Genomic DNA, 13,316 nt, shown 5'->3' with positions numbered 1-13,316 from the left:
TACTTTTATCCCTGTGTAGTGATATCCCTGTAATTTTATCCCTGTGTAGTGCTATGCCTGTTCTTTTATTCCTGTGTAGCGCTATCCCCTGTAGTTTATCCCTGTGTAGATCTATCCCTGTACTTTTATCCCTGTGTAGATCTATCCATGTACTTTTATCCCTTTGTAGATCTGTCCCTGTACTTTTATCCCTGTGTAGCGCTATATTAGTATATATGGGATAAAAACGGGAAAAGGAAAAATAGAAGGGGAAAAAATACACTGAAATTGGTCTTTTGAAGCACAACGTATATCTAAAAACAACATTATTAATTATCACTGATCACACAACATATTTTCCATATTAGTCCACATGACATCATGTAATGTACATATTAAAACTTCAAAATGTGATGAAATGACGTATATTATGAAAGATGGTTCATTCTCTTCGAGCCGACATGTTTCGTGATCTTAATCCACTTCTTCAGGAGCCGTCAAACATTTTTTATTCAAATAATAGTCTAAATGATTATTCAACATTCTGTATCCTGGTATCTTAATTGTTAGGGTGTTAGGGTGATACCCCTGGACGCTGAGAAGATGAAGGAAGAGAGAAACAATCCTATAGGCTACAACGAACCGAGAAGAAGTGGATCAAGTCCATGAAACGTATTGGTCCGAAAGGAATGAACCATCTTTAATAATATATGTTGTTTCATCACATTTTGAAGTTATAATATGCACATTATATTATGTCATATGAACTAATATGGGAAATATGTTTTATGATCAGTGATAATTAAAAAAGTGTGTTTTTAGATATATGTTGTGCTTTAAAAGTCCCATTTCAGTGTATTTTCCCTCCTATTTTCCCTTTCCCAATTTTTTATCATGTCTAGTAACATTTTAATTAATCTTGTACTTTGTAAAGGTTTGGAAAGCCACATTCTGCCTTGGCTCCAGTTGGACCAGCCTGAATATCATATTAAAGGTCCCTTTTGTAGCCTTGTAGTACCTAGAACATGAATCTCCCTGGTCTTTCTTCTACGTTGAACTGCTTTCCACCCAAAGTCATGTTGTAGAATCAATATGTATCCTTGTGTAAATATTTGAAGAGCACAGAGTGCAGACATATGCTGTACGAGGCCTCTGTATACATTGTACACTTGCTGGATGATAAAGCGCCCATTCACTCTTGCAGGGGATGTTTTGACTTTCCTTGACTCGCACGTCGAATGTAATGTTGGGTGGCTGGAGCCTCTCCTGGAACAAGTTCGAGTAAACAGAAAGAAAGTGGCTTGCCCAGTAATTGAAGTGATTAGTGATAAGGACATGAGGTAAGCTGCTGGTTTGTTTTTCTATCCTAGATAATTACAGCTTACGTGTTCAGGTTGTTAGATGTGCTTTTTTCCCCCCGAGAAGTCAACATTTTCTGCTTGCCCTTCCATAAATTCACATGGGGTTGTTTTTTTGGAAGCTCCATTATTAGAGTGTAAGCTCTTATGGACAGTCTTAACCCTCTTTTATTTTATTGTATTGTAACTGTACTGGTTCCCTTTAGATTGTAAAGCGCTGCGCAAACTGTTCGCGCTATATAAATCCTGTATTATAATAATAATAATTAGGGATAGGTTTGATTGTCTATTTACAGGCCAATTGTACTTACATTAGAACTAAAGGGAAACTTTTTTTCCCTTTTGGATAGAGTATAAGGGTGGGTTTTAACCCCTGTCAATTTTTTTATTTTTTTGCAATTTTGTCCGATTGGGCAGATTTCACACCACTTCCTGTCTCATAACCAAAACAGGAAATGAGAGGAAATTCCTCCTAAGTGAGGAAGCCGCTTGTTGTCACCAGAACTAGTGTCCCCATTGGAAGATTTCCCATTCATTACTATTTTGAGGTCAAACAGATATGGGGGACTTTCTTTCACTTTTGATGATAAGGATAAACAGGACAAATAGAGAGGGTGAATCTCCCTGATAGGGGAACCGACAGCAATAAAACTCCACTCTCTCCCAAAACTAAAAATAAATTGCCTTTAGTTATACTTTAAAGCAGGGCTTTTTTTCTCAGAGAATAGGTGTGGGTACTCCCCTCTTTTGAGTCACCCCCTTGTTTCCATCCTCTACCCACCTCTGAGCAAGATCCTCTGCAGCCAGCAACAATATATCTCCCCCAGAAACAATAGATCCCCCAGCAACAAAAGATCCCCCGAAACATTAGATCCCCCCAGCAACAATAAATTCATTCTCCCACTGCAAAAATAGATTCCCAGCAACAAAATACTTCCCAGCAACGATTGCCCCCCCCTCCCCCCCAGCAACAATAGACTCCCCCCATAGCAAAATACCCCCCAACAATAATGGATCCCGCCAGCAATGATAGACCTTCTATGTAACAATACACTAGATCTCCCAGCAGCCAGCATCAATAGACCCTCCAGCAGCCCACAACAATGCACCCCTCTCTCAACAGTAGACCCTTCCCAGCATTAATTGACCCCCTAGCAACATAAAATCCCTACCAGCAAGAATAGGATCCACCACCAGCAACAATAGATCCCCCAACAACGGATCTCCCCAGCAACAATAACCCCCTGCCAGTAACAATACAGTAGGTCTCCCAGCAGCAAGCATCAACAGACCCTTCAGCAGCCACCAACTGTAGATCTCTCCAGCAACATAAGATCCCCCCAGAAAAAATAGATCTCCTACCAGCAATCTCCCCAGCAATAAGTAATCCACCCCACTAACAAAAGATCCCTCAGCAGCCAGCATCAGTAGACCCTTTAGCACACCCCAGCACCCCATTCAGTGCTGGAGGTGCCAGAACTGCGCTACCCCCACTTTATCGCTGAAAAAAAGCCCTACTTTAAAGGAACACTCCACTAAAATTGCTATAAGAATTTTAAGTTCTAAACAAGTAATTTTGTATTTTAATGATATTAAAAATTCCTATGGGAATGCAGGCCGCACCTACCCTCCCCGAATACCACAGGACAAGTACCTATCTAATTAACAACACAAAACCACTTGTTGGCAAAATATTGGCCGCGGCACATTTATTGGTGTCTTCAAATCAATAAATAATAATAACATCCTGATAATTTTAATAATCTCTCTGGCGGTATGATTAGTTCTGGTTTTAGGTGCTGAAAGCGGTACAATTATTTTGCATGGAAATTTGGCGTTTTATATTGTAGTCCTGTAATTCTTAGGAATAACTCTCTTAAATCTGTTCAAACCAGAGTCTAGCAGACATCCCGGGTATGATAAAGTTTATAATATAATAAATAATAATAAAAATTATTCAATAATGTAATCAAATCCAAAAACACTGAAAAAGGGACACTTTTTGGTTGCTATGGACAATCTCCAAATTTCAGGCAGAAAAAACTGTATTTATAATATTAAAGTGCATGCAGGGCACTGGACAGACCACTAGGGACAAAGGGGGTGTGTCATTTTTTTTATACAGTACTGTAATCTGTAAGATTACAGTACTGTGTGTGTTTTGTGTGTTTTTTACTTTTTGGAATTTGGCGCCAATCTCTGCTCCCGTGCGCCATAACGTCGCAGGGAACGGAGCTTAGCGGCATTCGGGCTCTGTGTGAATTGAGCGGAGGAGCTCGCACACACAGCGCGGAGGACATCGCTGGATCCAGGGGACAAGGTAAGTAACTTCTCCCTGTGTCCTCCCTGTATCCAGCGATGCGATCCCGAGTCTGGCTCGGGGTTACGGCTTATGTTGCTAAAATCCCAACTCTGGATTACCGCCAGGGAGGTTAATTCATAAAATTCCAAACAATAAACTTAAAACAGCTCAATCTTAAAGGACTCGAGCATACAGAATATTTAGGGCCGGTTCACACTATTGTGATGTGAGAACCCTGCGAATCAACTGGGGGTTCTCGCATCGCACCCGGCGCGCAAGGCAGTTCACAGTGCCATATGCGAACTGCTGGGGAGTGTCATTATATGTTAACGATGTGAAAAATGGACCCTCGCGCTATTAAGTGCTCAAACGTGCAAAAATGACTAAATACGTGTCAAAAAATGGAAAAGTTAAAATTATAGCAATACAAAATCCACAGTGAAAGTGATACAAAAGTGCAAGTGTTGCTAAAAAATGCAGCAGGACAAAATAGTTAACACCAACTATCACATAAGAATAAACAAAGTAAAAAGTCCTGCGCAAATGGTGCCACTAAAAAATAAATGTATAAAGAAATATAAATGTATAAAAAAAAAAAATATGTTAACGACACCCTGATTTCAGCTCGCATATCGCACTGCGAACTGACAGTTTGGTCATGAATCGCATATGTGTGAATACACATGCAATCCGATTCTGGTCCGAACTGAAAAAAGGGTCCTGTGCGTGTTTGGACCGAATGCGGTGCAATATCAGCCCTACTATCTGTATGGCTGACATCGCACTGCACAGACATTGCATGTAATTTGAACAGCAGTGCGCTGCGAATTACATGTGATGTTTGCCATCGCAATAGTGTGAACCGGTCCTTATAACCAAAGTCCCCCCTACAAATATGAAGGGTGACAGACCACATAATGTGCTTAGTGACGAGGGAGGGTGGGAAGCTTGTTGCACCGATGCTGACTACCTGTACATTGGTGGTAATACTCCTGTGAGAGGGTCCCATATATAATAAACCCCTTTCCAGAACATTCCAAGAGGTCACATGACATTCTGGGAAATTCCCAAAATTACGGTTTGCCAGGGGTCACCGAATCCTGGGCTGTTCCTGAAGCCCGCACTGCTCTCTCAGCATTTTCATGACTGCCCAGCAGGCCTATCCCTGGAGCCTGTGGAAGCCCAGCTTGGCTGTCCCTGGAGCCCGCGGCCGCCTCTTCCTAGCCGCTCATTCAGTTCACGGCATGGGTGGGGGGGGGGGGGCAGAGACTAGAGGTCAGCTGATTGGTGAGGAATGTGAAGTGGGAGGGGCTGGAGGAGACCCTATCTCCTGATTTCGGCATAGGTGTCACTGCTGCGAGACACCACAGAGCCGGAGACACAGTGAGTAACACTACCTGTGATTAGAGTTGCCATTAAAAGTCCTCACTACAGATTTCAGATCAGCAGATGACCTTCATTAACCCCCCTAGCAGTAATCCCGAGTCTGGCTCGGGTTGGGATATTAATTACAGGAGCGGTAACCCCGAGCCAGACTCGGGATCGCATCGCTGGATGCAGGGAGGACACAGGGAGAGTTACTTACCTTGTCCCCTGGATCCAGCGATATCCGCCGCGCTGTGCGATCGAGCTGTCCTCCGCTCGATTCACAGTGCCGAGTGCCGCCGAGCTCCGTTCCCTGCGACGTTACGGCGCACGGGAGTGGAGAACGGCGGCAAATTCAAAAAGTAAAATTACACAAAACACACACAGCACTGTAATCTTACAGATTACAGTGCTGTATTACAAAATGACACACCCTCTTTGTCCCTAGTGGTTTGTGCAATGCCCTGCATGCACTTTTATATTATAAATACTGTTTTTTCTGCCTGGAATTTGGAGATTGTCCATAGCAACCAAACGTGTCCCTTTTTCAGTGTTTTAGGATTTGATTACATTACTGAATATTTTTTATTATTCTTTATTATATTATAAACTTTATCATACCCGGGATGTCTGCTAGACTCTGGTTTGAACAGATTTAAGAGCGTTATTCCTAAGAATTGCAGGCCTACAATATAAAACGCCAAATTTTCATGCAAAATAATTGTACCGCTTTCAGCACCTTATTCCAGACTGAATCATACCGCCAGGGAGGTTAAAGAGAACCTAAGTTGGCTGATCAGAACTTCCCCCAGCACTGCCACTCATCCCATTCCCTCCACCAAGGAGTAAAAGAAGGAATAAAATAGAGAATACATGGAAGGGAGAGGAAAAGAGGGGGGGGAACAAAGAAAAAGGGAGAGAAAGAATAAGAAAAAAACGGCTAGAGAAAAGGATGGGGGAAAAAAACAAGACATTAGGATAGAGAGAGATAAAAGGGAAAGAAAGGAGAACAAAGGGACTGAGTGGTACATCCTAATATATACCATAGGGGGTTTTAATACTATATAAGTGGGTTAGGGGCGCAAGTTACTTCTCTTGCCTTGGGAGCTGACAACCCACGCTACGAAAATAATTTTATTGTTAGGGGTCCCCAGAACTTGGGAAATGTTATCAAGGGGTCACGGCACTAGTAAGGTTGAGAACCATTGCTCTATAGTGTGTACTTGTCTCAAGCCAGAGCACTTAGGGGTTGATTTACTAAGGGCAAAAATACTTTTTTGCCCTTAATAAATCACTCTGGAGCAACTGCACTTGCAGAATGCAGTTGCTCCAGAGCTTAGTAAAGCTTCACTTGCAAAAAAAGCTTCACTTGAGGTAAAACCTCACTTCACTTGAGGTAAAGCTTCACTTGCAAAAAAAAAATAAAAAATAACCCAATCACGTGCAAGGAAAAAAAAAACAGCATTTTTGCTTGCATGTGATTGGATGATGGAAGTCAGCAGAGCTTCTGCTCATTTCTTAAGCTCTGGAGCAGCTGCTCTTGCAGCGTGCCACTGCACTTTGCAAAGTCCATTTGCCTTTAGTGAATAAACCCCAATTTGTGTCTGCTGCTCCATTCCTTTGCTATCTGTCACTTCTGACAAGTTTTCCTGACACCAAGAGAAAAAAGGTGATGGGGAGGGATCACCAACACACAGCCTGTGATTGACAGCCTCAACGCTGCTCCTGTGTGCTGTGTGAAGGGGGTCTGTCCCTTCCCTCCAATCAGCTGTCAGAACTCTCCTCACTGAGCTCTGCAGTGTGTGAGTTCAGTTCTCCGCCCCCTCTATTTTTGAATTACTCAGACAAGCTTTATGAATTGTGGATGTAGAGAAGACAACAGATAAACAGGTATAACTTATGTAGGAGGATTTGTTTCATTTCTGTGCCTCACCTGAGGGCAATCACTTAACTGGGCATATGTACAGTTTTATGACCACTTTACTTTTGAAATATTAAAACATAGCCTGAAAAGGTATTCTTTATTATTCCCATGCACAGTGACCTACATGTACAGTAACCTTGTCTTACATCTGTAGCAGAATAACAATGCACAGGTCCTGATGATCTGAATCTTTCTACTCTTATATCCCAGCTACATGACGGTGGACAATTTCCAGAGAGGTATCTTTTCATGGCCGATGAATTTTGGCTGGAAACCGATCCCAACCGCGGTTCTTCGGGAGAAAAACATAACAGAAATGGACCCAATAAAGTAAGCTTGTCTAGTCTTTATAGAAATGAATTCTTTATTATCACCTCTAGCTGTCAATAATGGGGCATTCAATCAAGTTAAAGTGCAGCTCTATTTTATGTTTTTGGGATTTTTTTGCACATCTCTGCTCATAACAGATTGATGTTCTTTATGTTGCAAATATGTTACTTATTGCAAAAAAAAACAGCAATGGGGTTGATTTACTAAGGCTCGGGTCACACTGCAGCGATGCTGAACCCTGCGAATCCACGCATCGCATGTCTCCCGTCAGTAACTCACACTGCCCTATGTGAACTGCTGGGAGTGTCAGTTGAAAGTTAATGACACCCTCAAATCAGTTTGCATATCACAGTGTGAACTGCAAATTCGGACAGGAATCGGATCGCATGGGTGTGAATACTTATGTGATCCGATTCTGCTGCAGACCAAAAAAAAGGGTCATGTGGGGGCTTGGTCTGAATGTGATGTAAATTCAGCCATACTACCTGAATGTCTGAAATCGCATCGCACAGACATCACATGTGATTTTCCATGCAGTTTGAAGTTGGACATTGCGCCAGTGGGTACCAGCCCTAAAACAGGAGAGTGCAAACTATGGTGCAACTGTGCATGGTAGCCAATCAGCTTCTAACTTCAGCTTGTTCAGTTAGGCTGGGTTCACATATGATCCGCATCCGTCTCACAGTAGGGGTCCAGTGCAATCTGGTTCATCATTTCAGGTCCGATTTCAGCCTGAATTTTTAGCTGAATTCAGACCTGAAATGGGCCAAAAGACGCACAGCATTGTTCTGCAAAACGCACTGCACCTGCTGCGGAGATATAACAACCGGCTCCATAGAGAGTCAGTCAAAATCTCCTGCTATTGCAAATTGAATGCGAGGAACCCTCATCCAATTCGCAATGGTGTAAACCCAGCCTGAATCTTTCACTATAAAACCTGGAAGCTGATTGGTTTCTATGAAGAGCGACACCAGATTTTGCTCTCTCTAGTTTTAGTAAATCAACCCCAATGGGTTGGCAGATGCTTTTACCTCCTACCCTTGCTGTACACTTATACTCCGTACACACGATCTGACTTTTTGCCAACAAAACTGTGGAATTTCGTCGGGAGGACGCTGGCCCAAACTTGTCTTGCATACACACGGCCACAATTGTTGGCCTACAATTACGAACGTAGAGATGTACTAGATGTACTACGTGGTTTTTCAGCTCTTTGGGCTCCTTCAGATCCACCAATCAGATTCCAGGAAGTAAAAAACAGCACATTGCTTAGTAAAAACAGCACACACAGCAACACATGTTAGGCACACATTTAACCGTTTGATCGCCCCTGTTAACCCCTTCCCTGCCAGAGTCATTAGTGTACAGTGACAGTGCATATTTATAGCACTGATAGCACTGATCTCTGTTCTAGAATGACTGGTTCCCCAAAAAAGTGTCAGGTAGTGTCTGATTGTCTGTCGCAATATCGCAGCCCCTCTATAAGTCACTGATCGTCGTAATTACTAGAAAAATAAAACAAATATATCCCATAGATTGTAGACGCTATAACTTCTGCACAAACCAGTCACCATTGGGGAGGGAGGTTGAGAGTTACCCTGTTGCCCTGTGAAATTATGATCTCCTGAAGGCCTACAACTTCTACTCAGGGTAAAACATAACGATAGATGCTGCTGCATATCCAGTTTATGGTGATTCACTATAAGCTGTCTTTCACCAATAAGGCCTTAAGAAGCATTATCAGGGCACCTAAACCAGACACACACAGGGATTGATTTCCTAAAGGCAAATAGGCTGTTTAGTAATGAATGAGGTGAGGAGCCTCTGACTTTTATGACACGCAAGCAAAATATATATTTTTTTTCTTTTCCTCGCACATGACTAGATATTCTTTTTAAAATAAAATGTCACCGCATGCAAAGTGCAACTTCCCATGCAAAGTAAACAGCCTATTTGCCTTTAGAAGAAACCCTACAGAATCGTTTTTCCATATGAGGAAGAATCTGTTGAAGTATGCTGTACAACAGAGGTCTCCAAACTTCGGCCCTTTGCTTGTCTTTATCTGGCCCTTGGGACACTATTTACTGATATGAGGCAATATTCCTTCCACTGACACCAAACATGGGACATTATTCTTCTCACTGACACCATCAATGACACCATCAATGTGGTCTTATTCTATAATTCTGTATTCCATTTTCTACTCTCACAGGCCACAGTCTGGCCCCCCAAAAGTCTAAAGGGCAATAAACTGGTCTACAGCATAGTGACGTTTGTGTTTCTAACTTTTACTTTATTCGTTTCTATGTTTTCTATAGGTTAAATTATATATAAACCCTCGTCCTTGTAAAACAAACCATTCAGTTTAAAATAGAAATCAAAGGCAAAACATTTGCATATTCATAGAAAAAACATTATATATATATATATATATATATATATATATATATATATATATATATATACCTTTCCTTTCCCTTTTTTATAAGTGATCACATAACCGCTGTTCTCAGCTGCATAAGGAGTTTAGTGAGCTGGGGCAGGAGAAACAGCAGAACACTGGTTTTTGCAGCGAATGGCTGTGCAGGGTGGGGTCAGCACAAGTCTGATGAATGGAGGACAATGCAGGCTGAGTTCCCAACACAGCTAGAGAACTGACCACACTGTGCTCTCATGCCTAGTTTGGTCAATTTTCATTAGCGAAGCAAAGGGAATGGCAGGAACACCAGGTATTTCTCACAAATGAAGCAATACGAACAGAACAGGATATGTTTTAATACAAATACATGGTACAGCAGGCTCATATTAGGAATATGGAATGTTGGGGTAACATATTCTTTAACTGCTATTTCAGGTGTCCAGTTATGGCTGGAGGATTGTTTTCCATTGATAAGAAATACTTCTATGAGCTCGGTACCTATGACCCAGGACTGGACGTATGGGGAGGAGAAAATATGGAAATATCGTTTAAGGTATCCATTAATATGCGTATGTCTGTCTATGTACATGCTTGTGTATCATCAACATAATGCAATAGTGGACCATATAGTGTGCTATGCTATGTTATTTAACCACTTGCTTACTGGGCACTTAAACCCCCCTCCTGTCCAGACAAATTTTCAGCTTTCAGCGCTGATGTATTTTTGAATGACAATTGCGCGGTCATACAACACTGTACCCAAATTACATTTCTAGAATTTTTTCCCACAAATAGAGCTTTCTTTTGGTGGTATTTGATCACCTCTGCGGTTTTTATTTTTTGTTAAAAAAATGTAAAAAGACAGAATTAAAAAAAAAAAAAACTTTTTTTTTTATATTTTGTTCTAAAAATTTGCAAATTTTTCTCCTTCATTGATGTACGATGATGAGGCGGCATTGATGGGCACCAATAGGTGGCAGTGATGGGCACTGATGGGTGGCAGTGATGGGCACTGATGGGTGGCAATAGTGGGCACTTATCGGTTACACTGATAGGCAGCACTGCTAGGTGGCACTGATTGGCACCACTGGTGGGCATTGATAGGTGGCACTTTTGGGCATTGATAGGTGGCACTCATGGGCATTAATAGGTGGCACTAATGGGCACTGTGAGTACTGGTAGGTGGCAATGGCAGGTGACACTGACAGGGGGTACTATTGGCACAGAGGAGGCAGATGGGCCTCCTTCCTCTTCGGGACCAATGTCCCATAAGCCAGTGATCGGCTTTTTTCTCCTCACGCTGTCAGCTTTTGTTTACATCATGTGATCAGCTGTCATTGGCTGACAGCTGATCACATGGTACGGGGCTGGCACCGGCTCCTTACTCGGATCGGTGACCACCCGAGTCTCAGTGACTCTGTGATCATAGCACACGTGCTGGGAGCGTGCAAAGGGGAGGACGTCCTATGACGGCCTCCCAGAAATTGAGCTCCGCACTGTACCCGTCATTCTTCTATGGCCCGGACCTCAAGTGATTAAACTATAGGAGTAAAAAGTTGAAACATATTTAGTACATCTCTGCAATACACAGACATATCCCCATGTTTTATCTCTTTAAAAATACTGGAAATTAGAGCTGCATGATGATTCTGGCTAAATTGAGAATCACAATTTTTTTTTTTTGCTTAAAACCACTTCCCTACTGCACATAGTCAAATTACGTCCTTGATTTTGTGTGGGGATATCTGAATGATGCCTGCAGTTAGAGGCATCATTCAGATATCATTCTATCCGATGATTCTGTGCACCATAAGAACGATCATATCGGCAGTTCAGCCGCTTGATCGTTCTTATGGGCGACGGGAGGGGACGTGCCCCCCCCCCCCCCCCCACCCCTATCTGGTGCTTCTCTGGCCTCTCCCGTGCCATCGGGGGCCTGGAGAAAGAATTGCCTGACACCAGATGACTACGATAGAGATTATCTCTATGACCGTCGGAGGCCCGGGAGCGTCATTATAACGTCACGCTCGGGTTCCCAGATGTAAACAAAGCCGCGATCGCGGCTGTCAGCATGAGATCAGTGAATTTTTTTTTCACGATCTCATGCATATTTACAAGATCCAGATCTCAAATTTTGTGTGTCAGAAATTCCGATGGAAAATGTCCAATGGAGCCTACACACTGTCAGAATTTCCGACAAAAAGCTCCCATCAAACATTTTCCATCGGAAAATCCAACCGTGTGTAAGGGGCATTAGAGTTGGCGTGGGACAGATGCTGCAGCCACCTTGGTAAGTTTGATTAAAAAGTCCCATACTTCTCTTTATGCTCCAAACCGAGTTAGCAGCACTCTCAAGCTCCTCCTGCTTGTCTGCAGACCCCCCCCCCCCCCCCCAATTCTCTTATGTAATGGAATGGGAATGTGGCATTCTGTAGTCCAGCTGGGGAAAGCTGATTAGGGCTGACAACACTGCTGGGGATTTTACTGCATCAGAAGCACCGTGTTGTCAGCTCAAATAGGAGTTTAGGATCTTACTAAATTTCTGGGAGGTCATAGGAAATGTGAATATATTGCAGTGATGTATTTTGCTGAATATGTGCTTTCAGTTTGCCCAGACATGCACTTTAAGCTTTGTAATGCCATCTGCTTTTGCTTTCACTCTTTTCCTGTATCAGTTATTTTTACTGGGTCACTTACATTATATGGCTACAGTGCTTCAGGCATTTAGGCGTGCGCAGGGCGCATGCCAGGTGTGCCTGGGCACACCCTAATCACTCTGTGGTGCTGATTTCCCCTACTGCCCAGGCTTACCCTTGTGTTGCACCCTCCGCAGTGCTGCTGGCTTCCCTCCTCTCCTCTCCCCCCACTTTCTGCGGGGGATGTCATTTACTGTTCCCTTCCCTTTTCTAAATGAACATAGTGAACATACTCACTCACTGTGTTCATTCATAGCTGTAGCATAGTAAAGTGTTTTACTTACTAAGTAAGTGTTTACTATGCTTCCATTTGTGAATGAACAGCAGCCGAGGCTGCAGAGAAAGGCCGGTGTGTTTGAGCTGTGGGGGGCACACACTAATGCAATAGTCTGCGCACACCTAGAGCAACCACGTATCTCAGCTCATCATAGATTTTGACAGGCTGATGGCAATGAGCTTTACTCTGCACCTGTGCCTCCCAGGTGCATGAAAATTCTGGGAATTAACACCGGAGTGGGAAAATCTCCCCAATGGAGCCAGAGCAATAAAATCCTGCAGAAATTGTCATTTATCACAATAGTTTTCTATTTAAGATACGTTAATAATTTAGTTTATTCAGCATGAAATGGAGCTTAGGTATGTAACATGAGGCTGTATATTCTGAAATATTTACGTTTTTGGTAAACTCGTTCAATGAATCCAAGCTCTGCAAGCTGAGATAACACGCACTGCATTGATGCATTCACACAATGTCACAGTAACCATGAGATAAAAAAAAAAAAATCAGGAATATTCCTTTATCCCATTGGGGTTGATTTACTAATGGCAAATAGATGCAGTTGCTCCAAAGCTTAGTAAATAAGGTAAGGTTTCATTTTGCAAAGAGTGCCCAATCACGTGCAAGGAAAATAGAATAAAAAAATATATATATTTTTTGCTTGCA

General features: G+C 42.5%; 1 protein-coding gene across 1 annotated transcript in view; it reads left to right on the top strand.

Annotated features, from left to right (window-relative positions):
• The window catches only part of GALNT5 (polypeptide N-acetylgalactosaminyltransferase 5), a 75,879-nt gene that overhangs the window by 44,519 nt on the left and 18,044 nt on the right, over positions 1-13,316 (top strand). The window contains exons 4-6 of the mRNA XM_077447658.1: positions 1,184-1,319; positions 7,139-7,258; positions 10,113-10,230. Coding sequence (XP_077303784.1) covers positions 1,184-1,319; positions 7,139-7,258; positions 10,113-10,230 — 374 coding nt within the window. The remainder of the gene's footprint in view (positions 1-1,183; positions 1,320-7,138; positions 7,259-10,112; positions 10,231-13,316) is intronic.

Source organism: Lithobates pipiens, unplaced genomic scaffold (assembly GCF_037356315.1).
Source record: "Lithobates pipiens isolate NorthernLeopardFrog02 unplaced genomic scaffold, aLitPip1_a1.2 Scaffold_22, whole genome shotgun sequence".
Classification (NCBI taxonomy): domain Eukaryota; kingdom Metazoa; phylum Chordata; class Amphibia; order Anura; family Ranidae; genus Lithobates; species Lithobates pipiens.
The sequence above is the reverse complement of the archived record's forward strand: the minus strand, read 5'-3'. Positions and strand labels throughout refer to the sequence as shown.